Here is a 19,653-nt window from a genome sequence, read left to right as displayed (position 1 = left end):
ACAATGAGGTTCATTAGTTAACATTAGTTAACATGAACTAATAATTAACAGCACTTATACAGCATTTATTAATCTTTGTTAATGTTAATTTCAACATTTACTAATACATTGTTAAAATCTGATTAACATTAGTTAATGCACTGTGAACTAACATGAACAAACAATGAACAACTGTATTTTCATTATCTAACGTTAACAAAGAGTAGTAAATACAGTAACAAATGTATTGTTCATGGTTAGTTCATGTTAGTTAATACATTAACTAATGTTTAACTAATGAACCTTATTATAAAGTGTTACCAAAAAAACATTTAAAATTTCTTACCAACTCCAAACTTTTAAACTATCAGTAGAGGTCAGTAGCTTCTCTTTACATTTGTCCTTCCACATCTGCAGAAATTTCAGGACATTGAGGAGGCTCATTTACGGCAGATGAAACTGCTGATCAAAGCGTATTCACACTCTATTGAAGACACACACGTACAGGTTGGGCAGGTATGGCTCGCATAGACCACTCTTGAGATTTTACCTACTCTTATATTCTGTTTGATTTTTGTAATTGTGCTGAAAACTGTTCAGACGAATTATCCCTGTGGCTCACAGTTGTTCTGGTCAGCATGGTCTCGATTGATAAAATCTTGTTCTATCACCTTCAGGTCCATGAGGAATTCAAGCAGAACGTGGAGAACATTGGCATTGAGAACCTCATTCAGAAGTTTACAGAGCAGAAGGCAACAGGGAAGGAGAGACCCAGTGAGTCACAGATATATAAAACACTTATCTGTCACATCTATCATTTCAGATAAACTTTCTGGTTTCTCAGACATAGATAAAGGGTGGCCAAAAATGAAAATGGATTTTCAAGTAGATAGTGCAGTATGCTTCAGGACCAGGCTGAGTTTATGTCTGAAAACTTGCCCCAGAAGAAATTAGAAATGTCTAATATAATATTCAGCACATTTGAATGATTGACTTTTATATTGCATTTCTGTTTTACTGGATAATGATGCATTGAAAATCATTCTTCTGCAAATTTTATAATTTGCCAGATAGTGACTTTGAAAATGTAGTGCTAAGCTCCAAACTTTCATTAAATACTGTATGTATGTGTGTGAATAAGGTCCAGTAGGGTTTGAGGAGTATCTGTCCTCCCTGGTATCTGAGAACAGTAAAAAGAGTCGTGCTAAAGCCTTCAGGATCCCCGGCTTAGGAAAGAGAGACAAGGAACCGGATTCAACGTGAGTCATGCATTCATATGAAACATAGTACATTTTAATGTTTAATGATCAAGGCCGTAACCACCATAGACTTTCAGAGTGACACCCACAATCGTTCACAGATCAAAATGAGTTTTTCAGTTACCAATTCTTCTAGATTGTTATATACTGAATGACTTTTCATACTTCTTTTGTCCTCTAGGGATTCAGCTGTGGCAGATGCTCTTGTGAGTTCTCATAACACACAAACACACACACACACGTTTGTTTCACTATATTAACAAGGACGTTGCTTAGACTTCCATTTATCAGGTTAAACCTACACATCACCCCTAAACCTACACATCACAGAAACATGTGCAAAATACTAGATTTAAATAAAAAGTTTTGGTCGATTTATAAGCCTTTTTAACTAGTGAGGACCAGTAAAATGTCCTTACTATTTGGCTGTAATAATATTTCACTATATAAGTGAGGACATTTGGCCCTCACAAGTATAGCCAAACCTACACACACACACAATTTGCTATATTGATTTTACACACACACACAGAACAGGTTCAGATTACTTGTCTTGTATATCAGCTGTTCTTCTGTAACCCTTCTTAGAGCGTCTGAAAAAGTCTCCTCTCAAACCAGTTGTTAGATTATTAACACGCATACATAGACCATAGATGCTGTATTAGTGAGGACCTCTCAAAAACTGATATATGTTTCAATTATTGAAATATAATTCATTCCAAATCTTCAGTTACATGTTTTAATATGAACAGTTTCATTTCATTTCAACTAATTTGGAGATGGCCATCACTAAACGTAATGATAACTTTTCATTCATTTCAGTTAAGTGAGTCAAATGTTGATTAAATGTTGATTAAATGATTCATTCAGTGAAGGAGAGGTTCATTAGCAGAACTGGCTCATAAGAATCATTTGTTAGTGAATCAAATTACACTGGTTATGATGTATATGTTTTATGCACTAAACACAACCAGCTCATAAGAGTCATTTGTTGGTGAATCTGTCTTAATGTACATCATTATGCTGTATGATTGATTTTGGCAAGGTTTTGTCAAATTTAGCTAACTTCAGAGGACAAATAAACCCTTCTCCGCAAACACACACAGACTGTACACTGTTTGAATGCAGGTTCACATGTGTGTTTGGAAAACTGAAGACTATTTTTCTACACAGACCTCCGTGTGTATGAGAGAGTGACGTGTTTGGCATGGTCTGGTTACCTCATTAAGCTATATTTAACCTTGTCAATACTGAAGGTGTTCAATGAATGTCTGATAGCCCACTGACTGCCAGAGATCCTTCATAAACACACACTTGTTACAGGCTGTTACGTAAGACTGCAGTTTTAGTCAGACTGCAACTTACTCTCTTAAAAGATTGGTGCTGTTTTCATGTGAGCCATGGCAACAGCATTTGTGTGTGACAGAGTGCATACATATTACAGACCTGCAAAGATTCATCACTCTGTCAGCTGATGTCCTGTGCCTTTAAATGTTGTTTTCTTATTGTGAGCTTGTGCTGTCTGTTTGTGCTTGTGTGTAGAACTCACCCCTCGAAGTGGACGATGAGGGCTTTGTCATACGTGCAGACGTCAACCAGAATGATATCCTTCAGAATGAACCATCAGGAGTGGATGCAGTGAGAGTGTACAGTGTGTGTGTGCAGAAGTGTGTTTGTGTGTGTACATACAGTGGAGTCCATAAGTTTGAGACCACTAGTAAAAATGCTTTAATTCAATTCAATTGATTAGATTTATATTATCAGCAGTTTGACATGAAGAAATTGACTTGAATTTGAAATTGTCTTAGTATTCAGTTTGTTCCTCTTTTGCTCTAAATTCAGAAGCACTCAAGCTGCATCAAATTCACAAGTTGTAAAACATGATAGTCATGTGATCCAGCATCATTTGAGAATGATCAAAAGGGCATCATGTACTGCAATGGAAGCAAAAACATCTGACTGTCTGTGCAAAGAGATACATGATCAGTGTCACTTGTTTACTTATTAATGACCTAGAAATAGTGCAGAATCTTATATATTTTTCATTCATTTTATGTTATAACATTTGTTTTATTTTGAATCCCTGATTTTCAATTATATGTGAAGATTGGGAAGTATCCTCAGCACTATCCCCTTTCAAAACTTCTTTTTAGTATGTTTTGTTCAGTTTAGTATGTTTTTTAAGCCATTCGGTTTACGAGGTCACAGGAAGTGTCCTCGTAAACCATGTTTACGTTGTAATACCCATGTTATTACACACATTTGTGTCCTCATAAACCATATATACAAGAACACACACACACACACACACACACACACACACACACACACACACACACACACACACACACACACACACAGAAAGGAGGTTATTGCCAGGAAGTGTGGTTTGATAAGGCAGGATGTGAAATGGAGACACTTGTATTGTCTGATAATGGACACTGACAGATTTACTGTCTACTGCCAATGACAATTTCTCCCAAAACACCCTCTTCACGATGAAGATTTGTTGTCACTCTTAGATTCCTGAGAAGTTAAGTTCATCATGAGGGTTGTTTAAGGATATGAAACTCAGTAGTTTCCCTAAATAGGATTTTTATTTGTGCACTTCACCACAGTTTGTAGACTATTCAGAACAGCTGTGTTTGTGTGAGTATTTGCACTCATGTCTATTTGTGACCGTACCACCATTTGCATATGTTTTTTCTGGTCCCTCTTTGTACCTGTGTGGGAGTACATGTGTATCCTGTATGGTTTCTGGATTTGCTCCTTAACGGTATTGCTCTCTACGTTGTTCTGCTGAGGAGAAGGAGGGAAATTTTTACTCCAGCGACTCGGATTTCGATGATGATGAACCCAAGAAGTTCCACATCCAGATCCGACCGGTTGCCAGCAGTAACCGTAGCAACTCAGCAGCCAATGAACTGGAGCTGAAGGCCACAGTGGGGGCGTTGACCCTGCCCCCTAACAGAGCGGTAAGAGATGGGTGGTATTTAATCTTTGAGAGTTGTATATGTATATGTATATATATGTTTGTGTGTGTATATATATATATATATATATATATATATGTGTGTGTGTGTGTGTGTATATATATATATGTGTGTGTGTATGTGTGTGTATATATATATATATATATACTTATGTGTGTGTGTGTGTTTTATATTATGTATTATAATAATGTATATGTACTAAATATATAAAACTGATTTATTCTACATGTTGAAATCACAAGACTATCTAAATAATTCTCACATTGTCTTGGTAATCTCCCCTGTTATCTGACATTTTAGTTTCTGAATAAATTAATCATAGCTGACAGATACACTCACAAAACATATGATGTATTTTCACACAAAAATGTCAAACAAAACAGCTTTAATCTGATTGGCTGGCTGGCTTTATGAAACTTCTGTGAGTCAGAGTGCACAGGATTTTACTAGTTTGCCTGTAAACAAAGTCATGTTTACAAAATGAACTAAAATGAGCTCATTTGAGACAAAACAATCACTGTATTTGCCAATTGATGTGATTTTTAGTAGAGTCAAAGCTTTGAAAAATATTCAGAGTGTTTTATGCCTAGAAAGCCAAAGCCTATACATAAACGTGTTAAAACAAAATTATGCATCAATGGCAAGAGAATAAAGTTGTTATGTTGTTTTGTATTACTGTTTGTTTAAGAAAATGAAGAGGCAGCAAAACCTTAAAAAAAATTGTGCATCTTACATTATTCACACTCGTTTTTAAGATGTCTTTGAAAAATATGGTGCAAAACATTGACCAAAATGATGACTAAATAGTAGTAATGACACTTCATTTCATTCATCCCATCCTGTAGGTGTCAGTAAAGAAGCAGCTTTCACGTAAGTTCACTTGAATTGCTCTATATATCTCAGACAATATTGTGTATGTATGTTAGTGTTGTTAATGTACATTTTTCCTCCATTACAGGAAACTCCAGTTCAGCAGGTCGATCTGAAGGGGAAGGGGAAAGTGTTCCCCAGAGAGGTCGGTCACACTCTGCAGATGTCCACTTCTGTATTCTTACAGCTAGAGTTATGATCATTAATTTTTTCATTGCTCATGCATTGTTCCTGTGACTGTTCCTGTGAATTCAGCCAGCCATCTCAAACGGCCACAATGACACAAACAGAATGTCCCACCTCCTCCTCTGTCCACATTAATAGATGTCGTTATCCCACAAACAGCTTAAACTGACACCTTAATCACAGCAATCTGCAATCCAGCTGACCTGGGATCAGCGTCATGCATCATAACAGCACTGTCATTATTGCCTTATATTGACAGACTGATCTCAGTTCAGCTGAATTGCTGTAATTACAGCCTCAGAATGAGCTCTATTTTTGTATCGTGGGTTTTGACAATAATAGCAAAGGTGGAAACAATTTGGTGTGTGTAGTTTGAAGAAAAAGGTATTAGGCTGTCTTCCTCCCAGGCTGGCTATTACTCAAACTTATTTGCAGAGATTAGTCATGTAGAGGAATGGTACTATTTTGATAGTGTGTGGTTTGAATAACTTTATGATTAAACATTTGTATATTTTTTATTTAGTAATATTGTACTGTACTGTTATGTGCTGTACATTATGTTTTATGGCTTTGTGGAATGGTTAAAGGTCTAGACTGGTTACTAAAACGTTGATCCAAAAAGGGATGATTCATGAACTATCACCAATGTGACCTTGAGAAAAGCACTTAACCTAACAATTCTCCAGGGAAACTCCCTATAATATGTGTACTGTAAGTCACTTTGGATAGAAACATCATTTAAATGACGCCTTACTTAAATTTATTATTTTATGATACTGTTATATTGCGCAGTAATGTTTTGTTGTTGTACAGAGGGAGAAGAGGAGGTTCTGCGGAGATCCACATCCAGCCCAGATCACAGCAGGTACAGGGAGATTTTCCCATACAGCATAATTAATTACTCAATGCTTTAATATGCAGAAATGCTAAATGCTGAATGGTAGTCTGCCTCAAACTCACACCATTGGTTGATCCAGAAGAGGACAAACTGAACGAAAATTCGGTTTGTTAAATAAATAAATAAATCAATTCTTTTTGAATATATTTTAATAAATGTAAATTATTCCTGTGATGGCAAAGCTGAATTTTCAGCATCATTACTTCAGTTACTTCAGTGTCACATGATCCTACGGAAATCATTGTAATATGCTGATTTGGTGCTCAAGAATTTATTTATTATTAATATAATTTATTATTATCATCAATGTTGAAAACTTTTGTTCTGCTTAATGTATTTGTGGAAACAGTGATCAATTTTTTCAAGATTCTTTGATGAATAGAAAGTCTTTTGTAACATCAAGTCTTTACTGTCACATTTGAACAATTTAATACATTCTTTCTCAATAAAAGTATTAATTTCTTGACCCCAACCTTTTTATATTATTGATATTACTTCAATAATTTAAAGATTCTCTTTTTGCATTTAGTTTCTCCTACATTCAATTCTTTACCAATGAATTTCTCTTCCTCTCGTCTCTGCAGGTTGAGTTCCACAGCATCTGGTTCGGACGCTCTGTTTGGACCTCCTCTGGAGTCGGCCTTTAAATCCCACAGCTTTGCTGGCAGAGAGCAGCTCCAGAACGCCTTTGCTGCATCTAAATGTAAATCTCAAGCTCCAGCAGCACACCACCCCCGGCCTCATTACCGTGAGATTAGAATTGACTGGACGAGCTATTCTCTTACAGCTTTTTAAAAAACGGAGAATTAAAAGCTTTAAACTAGCCTAATGTGTGCCAACGTGTGCATTACCATATTCTAAGAATTAATTGACTCGCTTTAGCAGAACTGCTTGTGTAGGCATTAAAGCATGAAATATTTGATTATGGACAAAAGTGGAATGGGAATTATTTTTCTGTAGTCAGCCTTTTCCTCATCATATCTGTTGCTGTTTTAAGAAATTCCCTTTCTGATCAGTAATAGACTTTTCTCCATGTTTGACAGATGCAGCATTCTCTTCTGATTCATCCTCTCCTGAGAATGTGGAGGATTCTGGACTGGATTCGCCTTCCCATCAGCCTCTTGGAGTGTCCCCTGAACCCAACGGTTGGGCAGCCTGGCCGTCTACTCAAACTCAGTCTAAAGACTCTGTAAACTTGAGCCGATCCTCTGACCCATTCCTGGCCGCATTCCGTGACCCCTCGCCCGGTCGGTCTCCTCTCCCACAGGATGACTCCACCAATGCCTGGCCTTCCAATCTACGTTCTCCGCGTGCCCCACCTGACGTCGAGCCCACCACCTTCAGCTTCCCGGCCTTCTCCCACAGCCTGGCGTCTTCAGAACTGGAGCCCTCTGTGTGGAGCTGTAAACACATCCCTCCAGAAGACCCCTTCCTTGCTGCGTTTGAACGCTCTGCCCCCAAGGACAACCTGCCTCCACCTGATGCCTGGGCCCCGCCTCCCCCTCGGCCTACCAGGGATAGCAGGGCTGTGGAAGCCCGCACCGATCCCTTTTCCGTCTCTCTTAATGACACTAAAACCCTCCCTCCCCCATCCTCCTCCCGCAAGGAACGAGACAGGAAAAGAGATCGTAGCGTCCCACCTCCGGAGTCCCCGGATGATCCTTTTGCTATTACTATGATTGGCAGTCCAACGCACCAATCAGCACTTGCGGCGCAGGCAGCTGCACAAGGCAGAGCTGGTAGTAATAGGCCAACACCCAGTCCTAACCCCGCCCCCACTTCTCAGCCGAAGAAAGAGCTGGTGCATTGGAACTCGGTGCATAACCCCTTCAGTGAGGGCACTACGAATAACACTGTCACACAAGAGTCGACCAGAAAACAGAGATCATTTAACGACGAGCCTCGAAGGAACGGGCCCCCACTCACACGCCATTCTGGGCCGCAGGAGGACCTCTGCTTCTCTACAGACAAGGATCAGAACTTTCTGGATATTAACACACAACCAGGTATTATAGATTAGTGAATGACTGATTTGGTATTTTAATGGCTGATGATGCTGATGGCCCCCGAAAAGTGTATAAACAATTAAACCCTCATTTAAAAAGTGGCAATTATTATAAAGAGCTGCAGCACAAGCACTCTTTTCGAGTAAACATTTCTCAAAAAGAAGCTTTTTAGGTTTCAAATTATAAAACAATAAATATATTGCTCAAAATAGAGACAGAAAATAGAGCAAAAACACTTTCTGGTTGTCAGACATTGGGGAAACACATACAGTGGGTACGGAGAGTATTCAGACCCGCTTAAATTTTTCACTCTTTGTTATATTGCAGCCATTTGCTAAAATCATTTAAGTTCATTTTTTTTCCTCATTAATGTACACACAGGACCCCATATTGACAGAAAAACACAGAATTGTTGACATTTTTGCAGATTTATTAAAAAAGAAAAACTGAAATATCACATGGTCCTAAGTATTCAGACCCTTTGCTCAGTATTTAGTAGAAGCACCCTTTTGATCTAATACAGCCATGAGTCTTTTTGGGAAAGATGCAACAAGTTTTTCACACCTGGATTTGGGGATCCTCTGCTATTCCTCCTTGCAGATCCTCTCCAGTTCTGTCAGGTTGGATGGTAAACGTTGGTGGACAGCCATTTTTAGGTCTCTCCAGAGATGCTCAATTGGGTTTAAGTCAGGGCTCTGGCTGGGCCATTCAAAAACAGTCACGGAGTTGTTGTGAAGCCACTCCTTCGTTATTTTAGCTGTGTGCTTAGGGTCATTGTCTTGTTGGAAGGTAAACCTTCGGCCCAGTCTGAGGTCCTGAGCACTCTGGAGAAGGTTTTTGTCCAGGATATCCCTGTACTTGGCCGCATTCATCTTTCCCTCGATTGCAACCAGTCGTCCTGTCCCTGCAGATGAAAAACACCCCCACAGCATGATGCTGCCACCACCATGCTTCACTGTTGGGACTGTATTGGACAGGTGATGAGCAGTGCCTGGTTTTCTCCACACATACCGCTTAGAATTAAGGCCAAAAAGTTCTATCTTGGTCTCATCAGACCAGAGAATCTTATTTCTCACCATCTTGGAGTCCTTGATGCGGTTTTTCATGTGTCTTGCACTGAGGAGAGGCTTCCGTCGGGCCACTCTGCCATAAAGCCCCGACTGGTGGAGGGCTGCAGTGATGGTTGACTTTCTACAACTTTCTCCCATCTCCCGACTGCATCTCTGGAGCTCAGCCACAGTGATCTTTGGGTTCTTCTTTACCTCTCTCACCAAGGCTCTTCTCCCCCGATAGCTCAGTTTGGCCGGACGGCCAGCTCTAGGAAGGGTTCTGGTCGTCCCAAACGTCTTCCATTTAAGGATTATGGAGGCCACTGTGCTCTTAGGAACCTTAAGTGCAGCAGAAATTTTTTTGTAACCTTGGCCAGATCTGTGCCTTGCTACAATTCTGTCTCTGAGCTCTTCAGGCAGTTCCTTTGACCTCATGATTCTCATTTGCTCTGACATGCACTGTGAGCTGTAAGGTCTTATATAGACAGGTGTGTGGCTTTCCTAATCAAGTCCAATCAGTATAATCAAACACAGCTGGACTCAAATGAAGGTGTAGAACCATCTCAAGGATGATCAGAAGAAATGGACAGCACCTGAGTTAAATATATGAGTGTCACAGCAAAGGGTCTGAATACTTAGGACCATGTGATATTTCAGTTTTTCTTTTTTAATAAATCTGCAAAAATGTCAACAATTCTGTGTTTTTCTGTCAATATGGGGTGCTGTGTGTACATTAATGAGGAAAAAAAATGAACTTAAATGATTTTAGCAAATGGCTGCAATATAACAAAGAGTGAAAAATTTAAGGGGTTCTGAATACTTTCCGTACCCACTGTACATAAGTTAATATGGAAGCTAGATAGTTGCAAAATATCTAAGAAATGTGAAGTTAGTTCTGCAGCATTTGATTGCAGATGCCACTTAATTTGATATTTAATATCTAATGCAATGATATTCAGTCACTTAAGTGTCTCAAAAGTGTCTTTTTTGGATCCATTGTATAATACAATTTAATGATAACAAAAAAGTGAATTTACATTACCGCTCAAAAGTTTGGGGATAATTAAGATTTTTTTTAAGTGTCTTATGCTCACAAAGGCTGCATTTATTTAAACAGAAATACAGAAAACACAGAAATATTGTGAAATAATGTTGTTTATTCCTGATGGCAAAGCTGAATTTTCAGCAACATTACTCCAGTCTTGAGTGTCACATGATCCTTCAGAAATCATTCTAATATGCTGATTTGGTGCTCAAGAAACATGAAGAATTTGAAAGTCTGATTAATGAAAGAATGATTTAGAGCAGTTAAAAACACCCATTCATGAATCAAACATTCCTACAATACTAAGATTTTCAGTGAAATTTCTGTATGTTCCGGACACAAAGATTTTGTATGGCTTTAAAGGATTAGTTCACTTTAAAATGAAAATTACCCCAAGATTTACTCACCCTCAAGCCATCCTAGGTGTATATGACTTTCTTCTTTCTTATGAACACAATCGGAGATATAATAATAAATATCCTGACGCATCTGAGCTTTATAATGGCAGTGAACTATACCAACGAGTATGAGCTTAAGAAAGTGCTTCCATCCACATCCATCCATCATAAAGGTACTCCACTCGGCTCCAGGGGGTTATTAAAGGCCTTCTGAAGCGAAGTAATGCGTTTGTGTAAAAAAAAAAATCCATATTTATCAAGTTATGAAGTAAAATATCTAGCTTCCGCCAGACCGTCTTCCGTATTCAACTTAGGAAGAAAGCGCAATGCCTCTCGCAGTTCAAAACGCATACGCTACGTCCTACACCTTCTCTATTCAACTTACGGAAAAAGCTTAACTGATTTTTTTGTAACTTGAATACAGAACTTGTTAAATATGGATATTTTTTTACACAAACACATCGCTTCGCTTTAGAAGGACTTTATTAACCCCCTGAAGCCCTGTGGAGTACGTTTATGATGGATGAATGCACTTTCTTGAGCTTCATACTCGTTGGTTCCATTCACTGCCATTATAAAGCTCTGATGTATCAGGATATTTATTAATATTTCTCCAATTGTGTTCATCAGAAAGAAGAAAGTCATATACACCTAGGATGGCTTGAGGGTCAGTAAAGCTTGGGGTAATTTTCATTTGAAAGTGAACTAATCCTTTAAGAAGACTTGGAATATAGCACACAAGTTGATGGAAATGCCAGGGTATTATTCAAAATTCCAAAACCATTTCAGAATTCCAGAGTTCCATGGAATAAAGTCATATGGGGTTGGAATGACATTAGGGTGAGTAAATAATGACAGAATTTCCATTTTTTTTTCTCTCTCAATCTCTCTTGCAGTCTCCCAGCATGGTTTCAGGCAGGACAGCACTGAGCGTCTGGCTTTGGCTCCCCCTCGGTCGGTTCGGTCCAAGCGCTCCTCGGGCAGACTCAGTGGCTGTGAGCGGGTAAATGTTCCACAGGCCTCATTACACCATCTATCCAACCAGAACACTTAAGCTTCTTTAAAACCATATAAACAAATCCCTTAATAGGGCTCTGCTGCAGCCTCTTTGGTTTTTCTCTTGTTTTATGAGATGCGGTTTCTCTCATGTGGTCCTTCAAATTGCTCCCTTGACTTCAGCTCTAAATTAACACCACTACTGAGATTCCACTTCAAGCTTTTAATTGCTTTATACTGGGAGGTAACAAATAATATTACAGGACATAGAAACATGCCTCTGGTAACCCAAAAACACTTGTTTTCCATCCATACACAGAAGAAAGGAGAAAATAAATGGGGAGCTGACAGTTAACATGGACAAACTTTTTTCAACATCAATATTTCAGTTTAAAATTTATGTATAATGGGAACTGTGTATTTTTATTCTGCTCATTTTTTTTTTTTTTTTTTTTTTTTACCCATTTTATATAATTTGTGTTTGTTTGTTTATTTATTTTGCTTTTTTATCTGTTCATTTAAATCCTGTGGTCTGAAAATATATATATATATGTATATATATATATATATATATATATATATGTATATATATATATATATATATATATATATATATATATATGTATATGTATATATATATAAATACCATGTAGTCTCCCAATTAAAGGGTTCACCCAAAAATGAAAATTCTATCATCCTTTACTCACACTCATCCATATGAACTGAGTGGTTTAGTCTAAATTTATATAATAAACAGATTGAATTTAGGCTTTCATTCACATATAAACATTAGTCAGTGCACATAAACAGAAGCTCAACCATACTTGCTTGACACGAGAGGAAAAAAAAACCTCATTGGTTCTTGTGGAAGCTCAAACATGTTGTAAAACACACGAGAATGAACCTCACTGGTTCTCGCACGTCAAGCAAGCATTCTTGAGCTTCCGTTTACCACAGCGGATGTGTGCGTTGATGAATGTTTATATGTTAATAAAAGCCTAAATTCAATCTGTTCATCATATAAAGTGATCGTGTCTCTTCAGAAAATTTGGACTAAACCACTCAATTCATATGGATTAGTTTTACAATCTCTTTACGAACCTTTTGAAGCGTCAAAGTGGTAGTTGCATAGCTGTCAATGGAGGGATAGAAATCTCTTTGATTTTATTAAAATATCTTCATTTGAGTGATGAACGAAAGTCGTTGTGTTTGGATGACAAATGATGACAGAATTTTAATTTTTGGGTGAACTAACCCTTTAATATGAGCATAAAAATGGCATGTATAACTGTAAAAAAATAAATATTGACAAAATAAAAAGGATAAAATATTTTAAATGTTTAAATTATTAAATTATATATTGTATAAATTATAATAAGATAGAATTTTAGTATAGCATTTCACACTATAGCACACTGTCGAAAGTGCCACAAATTCTCAATTCAGAACTTTAAATCTTTGGCTTTTTCTGTGGTGTGTCTCAGTCTAGGTCTCTGTGCTCGTCTCCGCTGCCTGATCCCAGCCCTTCCCTCACCTCCTCATCCTCCTCCAGCCCCAGCGAATGGGGGATGCAGAACCGCGTTCCCAGCCCAGCCCGAGGTGACCCGAGGCACACTCCCATTTCCCTAAACATCCGCATTATCACAAAACTTAATCATATATTACACTGAGAGACAACCTCAAGAGCTTTGCTGTAATTTCATTATGCTAATCTAATGTAGACATATGCACATTAACACTGGGGACAGTCAGGAAATGTCCTCATGGCTGATTTTGTCCCCATCACTTTAAAATAGCCTACGTACAGGCGTGTCTAATACAGAGGAAGCATCTCCCAAATCCTAATTGGTATTCAATTGCTAAACAGTTTATTTATCCACCATCCAACAAAATCCGGGGACCAACAGTGGCAGATGAAGTTATCAAATTACGTAATGTCATTCTGCAGGTTTGTCGCGAGGACCCAGTCCCATTTCTCTGAGTACCCAGGAGTCTTGGCCTGTAGCCACAGCCATCACGGAGTACATCAACGCCTACTTCAAAGGAGGAGAACACAACCGGTCCGTCTGAGGTTCTTTCACCCCATCTGGAGGACAAAACCTTTTATCACACTGTAGCTCCAACGTAAAGTGATTTGCTATCCAACCGTTTGTATGTGTTTGGGTTTCAGCTGTCTGGTTAAGATCACCGGCGACCTCACTATGTCGTTTCCTGCTGGCATCGTCCGCATTTTCACCGCCAACCCCAACGCACCAGTTTTAAGCTTCCGATTGGTGAACATCTCTCGAGTGGACCACTTCTTACCCAACCAGAAGTTACTCTACAGGTATGATGTCCTGACACACTAACAACTGGCTTGTTCTGGGTTCAAGACAAGCTCTGTGGACAGCATCTGTGGTCTTTGTACCTGCAGCGACCCGTCACAGAGTGACCCGGACACCAAGGATTTCTGGTTCAACATGCCGGCCTTAACGCTCCATCTGCAGAGGGAGGCGGAGCTCAACCCACAGGCCTCCTATTACAATGTGGCTCTGCTAAAATACCAGGTCAGTCATCACAAACCTAATGAATGATTGAATTACAGTATTATCTACTTTAATGAAACCTAAAGGAATATTTCACATTTAGTACAAGTTGAGCTCAATCGTCAAAATTTTTGTCATAATTTATCAATGTTTTAAACAGCTTTGCAGCTCAAATAATATCAAAGTTTTAATAGAAGAATTAATGTACACTACCGTTCAAACGTTTGTGGATTTTCTTTGTAAAAGCACAACTGTTTTAAAAATGTATAATAATAAAAATTGTTTTGCAAGCATCAGCATATTAGAATGATTTCTGAAGGATCATGTGACACTGAAGACTGGAGTAATGATGCTGAAAATTCAGCTTTGCCATCACGGGAATAAATTATATTATAAAATATATTAAAATAGAAAATAGTTGTTTTAAATTGTAATAATATTTCACAATAATACTGTTTTACTGTATTTTTAATCAAATAAAAACATGAGGATAAGAGACTTCTTTCTAAATCATCTTACCAATCCCAAAGTGTAAAAGTGTTATATAAACATTTTAAGTGCTTTTATAAAATTTTAAGCTTCACATTCCAAAATTGGCCGTATTAACTTTCATTAATTTGCACTTCCAGAATTTAACGTTGATTTGAACATTAAAAGAAAATGGGCAAGTCTAAATAATTGTGTTAATCAACATTATGCAACAAACTCTTGTCAACTATGCTTAACTTGCATTGAACCTGTAATATTCCTTTAAAGGTTAACATCTTAGAAAATGTTTATAAACCGTCATGAAACTATTTGAAATGTAAATGTGAGCTTTTTTTGAATGAACTCTCTCGTAGGTGTCATCTCAGGATCCGGGCCGTGCTCCCCTCCTGTTGTCTGCCGAGTGTCAGCGCAGTGGCACAGTGACCCGTGTGTCTCTGGATTACCACTGCTGCCCCGCAACCGCCCCCGCCACCCAGCTGACCTCTGTACAAGTGCTGCTGCCCCTCGATCACACGGCCACAGACCTGCAGTGCCAGCCTCCCGCATCATGGTGAGATGAGTTACATTAATAACACCATATTGGGAGTTTCCAAGGAAAGAACATTGAGGTTTGGGTGGCTGCTTATAGAGATGGAAAGAAAACAGAAAATGAATTGAATATGTGATGAAAGAAGTGATAGATGAAGAGAACTGTGTTACTGACCTGTTCTGTTTCACAGGAATGCAGAGGAAAGACGACTCCTATGGAAATTGCCCAACGTCTCCCCGACAAATCACAGCAAAGGTCACTGCTGCCACCACCTGTTCATACTATCCTTTCTCTTCTGTCACTCATTTATCATTCATATTTAACTCTTTCCCCGCCAGCATTTTTTGAAAAAAGTTGCCAGGCAGCGGCATCATTTTCATAATTTTCACAAAAATGTAATGGCCCCTGGAATATTTTGTTGTGTGAATATCTGAATATACAATATATTTAAAAAAGAACAGAGCCTCTGCTTTTAAACATTTTATGCTAGCTTCATGCATTCTTTGAACAAAAAGCTGAGAAAACCGTGTTTTTGTCGAAGACTTCATCCGGATTGGATTCAAAACGATGATCAAAACATAGATGGAGTAATTCGAGTCCATCTGCACCCCCAAAGCTTGCACAGTCCTATAGCTCGTCCTGCTTGTTTCTGCATCTTCCCCTATGTTTTGATCTGGAGACTCTGGCTGTGTCCGAAATCGCCCCCTATACCCTTAAATAGGGCACTATTTGAGGGGACAGCCATTTGTAGTGGTGTCCGAAACCATAGTGGACGATGTTGAGTGCACTCATTCAATCCCACAATGCACCGCAATAACGAGTGTACAACCGATGCACGCTCAACGGCTAGAGAATACCCATAATGCACTGTGAGAGTCGCGCGCTGAATGAATTCCCGCGTCTCGCCAGGAGATGGCGCCAGCAGCTGAATCAATCATCCATTCATTTTCTAAACTGCGCTGGTCCAGCATTATCATACAGGTATAAATTCCTTTTTAATTAATCATTAAATCGTTTAAAAGGTTTGAACATGCTAGTTCAACATAAATATTCATTACTACTGGAGCTGCCAGTTTGCTACATTTCAAAAGATTATTAAACAGCAGCACAAACTATGCGAAATCGGCAGCCCTTCCGGTGCACTCAGTGTCCGAATTCACTCACTCATTTCATTCACTCCATCAAGTGGACTATATTAGTGGAGTAATGTAGGGACTAGTGAATGAGGGTATAGGGGGCGATTTCGAACACAGCATCTGAATACTGTTTCAGAAGATGTGTAATAAGCGCCCCCTACCGTATAACAGTGAAAACATGGATTGAACATGAACTCGTCATGGTGGGGAAAGAGTTAAAGGGTTAGTTAACCCAAAAATGAAAATTCTGTCATTAATTACTCACCCTCATGTCATTCCACACCCGTAAGACCTTCATTCATCTTCAGAACACAAATTAAGATATTTTTGATAAAATCTGATGGCTCAGTGATGCCTGCTTCGCCAGCAATAACACTCCCTTTTTCAATGCCCAGAAAGCCACTAAAAACATATTTAAAACAGTTCATGTGACTGCAGTGGTTCAACCTTAATATTATAAAGCGATCATTTGTTTCGAATCAGTGGTTCAGAGCGCCAAAATCACATGATTTCAGTAAACGAGGCTTCGTTACGTCATAAGTGTTTTGAAACTTCAATAGTTCACGTGACTATGGCAGTTTGATACGCGCTTCGAACCACTGATTCGAAACAAATGATTCGTAAAGCTTCGAAGCTTCATGAAGCAGAGTTTTGAAATCACCCATCACTAGGTATTGTTGAAGAAAGTTGCTATTTTGTTATTTTTGGCGCACAACAAGTATTCTAGGCGCTTTATAATATTAAGGTTGAACCACTGCAGTCACATGTACATGTTTTAAATGTTTTAAGTAGCTTTCTGGGCATTGAAAAAGGGAGTGTTATTGCTGGTGACTTTTGATTTTATCAAAAATATCTTAATTTGTGTTCTGAAGATGAACGAAGGTCTTACAGGTGTGGAACGACATGAGGGTGAGTAATTAATGACAGAATTTTCATTTTTGGGTGAACTAACCTTTTAAAGGAAAAGAATGTTATTACTCTCTTACCCTCATGTCATTCTGAACCTGAAGAGCATTATTTTTTCATGCCATTCTGTTGATAGATACTGTCAAGGACCACAAAAACACTTTGAAAAGTGCTCTAAACAGCTTATTCAGTGTTATTTTAGTGTTATGTATATACTATTATGTAATACTATTTTAGTTTTTTATATATTTATAGCTGTAATTTATTCGGTTAGTTGCCAAATAGCACCACTTCCAGTTTTTAAATTTTATTTAATTTCAGCTTTATTTTAATTACCAAAAACTTTTTAGTAAATTTTTAGTAGTTTTAGTTAACAAGAATAATAACCAAGTCTTCAGAAGTCCTCACTCCCAAAATAAACCATTTATGCAACATCTATAACAACAAATGCTTTTGGTTCTTGTTTTACATCATGAAGCCTTATCTGTGATATATTTCTTATATATGTTATAATTGAATCATTTGATTTCAGAGTGAATAATGATTAAAAAAAGTACCTTAATCATGATTAAGTAAGTTTTGGTCTACTCTTATGGTGCTTTTAGGACCTTCTTGAAGCAAACTGGTCTCTATGTTTTGACATTATATGGAAGACAGAGATTATTAACATTTCTCCTTTTAAGTTAAACAACAACAAAAAAAAAAAGCATGTGGGCTTGAATAACATGCAAGTGAAAAGTTTTAAAATGAAACTTCTAAAATGAAAGTGTCATTATTTAAACAATAATATCAGTCATATAAAATGGAAGAACTAAAGAATATCTAACAAATATTGATTTTCTTGAAGAAAAAAAACCCTATATGTAGTTTTGCGTTGGTACATCTAAGCTGAGTTTAAAGTGCTGTACTGACACAAGATGTTTTCAGAGGAAGTGGGCGGAAAAGAGGCTGTTCAGAGCAAAAGGCCAAGAAACAAACTTATGAATACGTAAGATCAGAGGTAGACTGACTGAGCATCAAGGGAGGGTTGTGAACATTTTGGAAGCAACTGCATGTTTATTAAAATATGGGCACCGTTAGGATATTTTAAGATGATCTTTTATTCGTAAAGGCTCTTGCACATATCTTAACGAGGTCTGTGATGTAAACCCAAGAGCAGCTGCTGACTCTTGTGTGTGTGTTTATGGGTCTCAGGGTCTGGCACATTGTGCGCCAGTTGGCAGTGCCTGGAGGTTCCCCGCGGGCCTCCCCCGAGCCTGGCTGTGCAGTTTGTGGGATCGGGGGCTTCTCTGTCAGGCATGGACGTGGAGCTGGTGGGCAGCCGGTACCGCATGTCCCTGGTGAAGAAGAGGTTTGCCACAGGTGGGAGCCAGACCTACTTTTTGTCCCTCATAAACAGCTCCTTTCAGTTCAGAATTGTTTATTTAGTAGGATATCTTGTTGCCATTTGAAACATGACTGTTTATCTTGATGTTCACCTAATTTATAACAAACACCACTTTTTCCAAAACTTTTAAACTCGAGCAATCCCTTGTGCTTTTTAATATAAAGTATGATATTCAAGGTATAATCTCTGAAAACAAGTTAATTGTGCTTTTTAAGTGAGTTTAATTGATGTTTGGTTATTAATAGTTTTTTGCAGCGTTTTCTTGAAACAACAAATGAAGGTATAAATATAACAGCATAATGCATTTGTTGTCAAATGTAGACATAATGTTCATCTGTATCGTTTTACAGGAAAATATATGGCTGGCTGTTCTTTGTGAGAAGTGATGGTGCTGCTCCGGTACCACAGAGGCACAACGTTTGCACTTTTTAAACCTACCTAGGCTGGTGGAACTGTCCATGTGCTACAGGACTGATCCGAAGAGATCATATTGTATATAGAGTGTGATGTGTGGGAAATACATAATACATTGCTCTAGAATAAGTATGCACTAGGACTAGGGACCACAACCAGACTCTACTCTTTTATCTGTATAGAATTGTTTGTTCAGTGCGCAAACCACACATTTATTTAAAGTTTGAAGAACTGGATGTACATTTCTTTTCATTTTTAGTGCAAATTTGTGAACGAGTAAGTATGAACATGTATAATGGATATAAAAATTCTGACATTTATTGAAAAAATTGTCTTATGTTGAGAAAGAACAAGAAAGATTTACTATAAAAAACAAGTCTATTTGTGTGGTTTTTTTTAAAGGGTTAGTTCACCCAAAAATGAAATTTGTCATTAATTACTCATGTCGTTCCACACTGTAAGACCTTCATTCATCTTTGGAACACAAAGAATAGAAAGCAACGAACTTACCATATTCAAGGTCCGGGAAAGTAGTAAAAACAGTCGACGTCACTACAGTGGTTCAACCTTAATATTATGAAACGACGA

General features: G+C 38.1%; 1 protein-coding gene across 2 annotated transcripts in view; it reads left to right on the top strand.

Moving 5' to 3' along the window:
* Positions 1 to 19,441, top strand: part of fcho1 (FCH and mu domain containing endocytic adaptor 1) — a 50,034-nt gene extending 30,593 nt beyond the window's left edge. For both annotated transcript variants that reach the window (XM_051903209.1, XM_051903210.1), the window contains exons 8-27: positions 397 to 495; positions 657 to 753; positions 1,121 to 1,238; positions 1,420 to 1,444; positions 2,781 to 2,841; positions 4,029 to 4,213; positions 5,077 to 5,101; positions 5,190 to 5,246; positions 6,101 to 6,152; positions 6,770 to 6,888; positions 7,229 to 8,191; positions 11,580 to 11,686; positions 13,164 to 13,278; positions 13,628 to 13,739; positions 13,850 to 14,005; positions 14,093 to 14,225; positions 15,047 to 15,243; positions 15,413 to 15,477; positions 18,459 to 18,626; positions 19,002 to 19,441. In XM_051903209.1, coding sequence (XP_051759169.1) covers positions 397 to 495; positions 657 to 753; positions 1,121 to 1,238; positions 1,420 to 1,444; positions 2,781 to 2,841; positions 4,029 to 4,213; positions 5,077 to 5,101; positions 5,190 to 5,246; positions 6,101 to 6,152; positions 6,770 to 6,888; positions 7,229 to 8,191; positions 11,580 to 11,686; positions 13,164 to 13,278; positions 13,628 to 13,739; positions 13,850 to 14,005; positions 14,093 to 14,225; positions 15,047 to 15,243; positions 15,413 to 15,477; positions 18,459 to 18,626; positions 19,002 to 19,030 — 2,883 coding nt within the window. In that variant the 3' untranslated portion in view covers positions 19,031 to 19,441. The remainder of the gene's footprint in view (positions 1 to 396; positions 496 to 656; positions 754 to 1,120; positions 1,239 to 1,419; positions 1,445 to 2,780; positions 2,842 to 4,028; positions 4,214 to 5,076; positions 5,102 to 5,189; positions 5,247 to 6,100; positions 6,153 to 6,769; positions 6,889 to 7,228; positions 8,192 to 11,579; positions 11,687 to 13,163; positions 13,279 to 13,627; positions 13,740 to 13,849; positions 14,006 to 14,092; positions 14,226 to 15,046; positions 15,244 to 15,412; positions 15,478 to 18,458; positions 18,627 to 19,001) is intronic.
* Positions 19,442 to 19,653: the final 212 nt, after the last annotated feature.

Source organism: Ctenopharyngodon idella, chromosome 8 (genome assembly GCF_019924925.1).
Source record: "Ctenopharyngodon idella isolate HZGC_01 chromosome 8, HZGC01, whole genome shotgun sequence".
Taxonomy (NCBI): Eukaryota; Metazoa; Chordata; class Actinopteri; order Cypriniformes; family Xenocyprididae; genus Ctenopharyngodon; species Ctenopharyngodon idella.
Note: the sequence above shows the minus strand (reverse complement) of the source record. Positions and strands in the feature narration are given on the sequence as shown.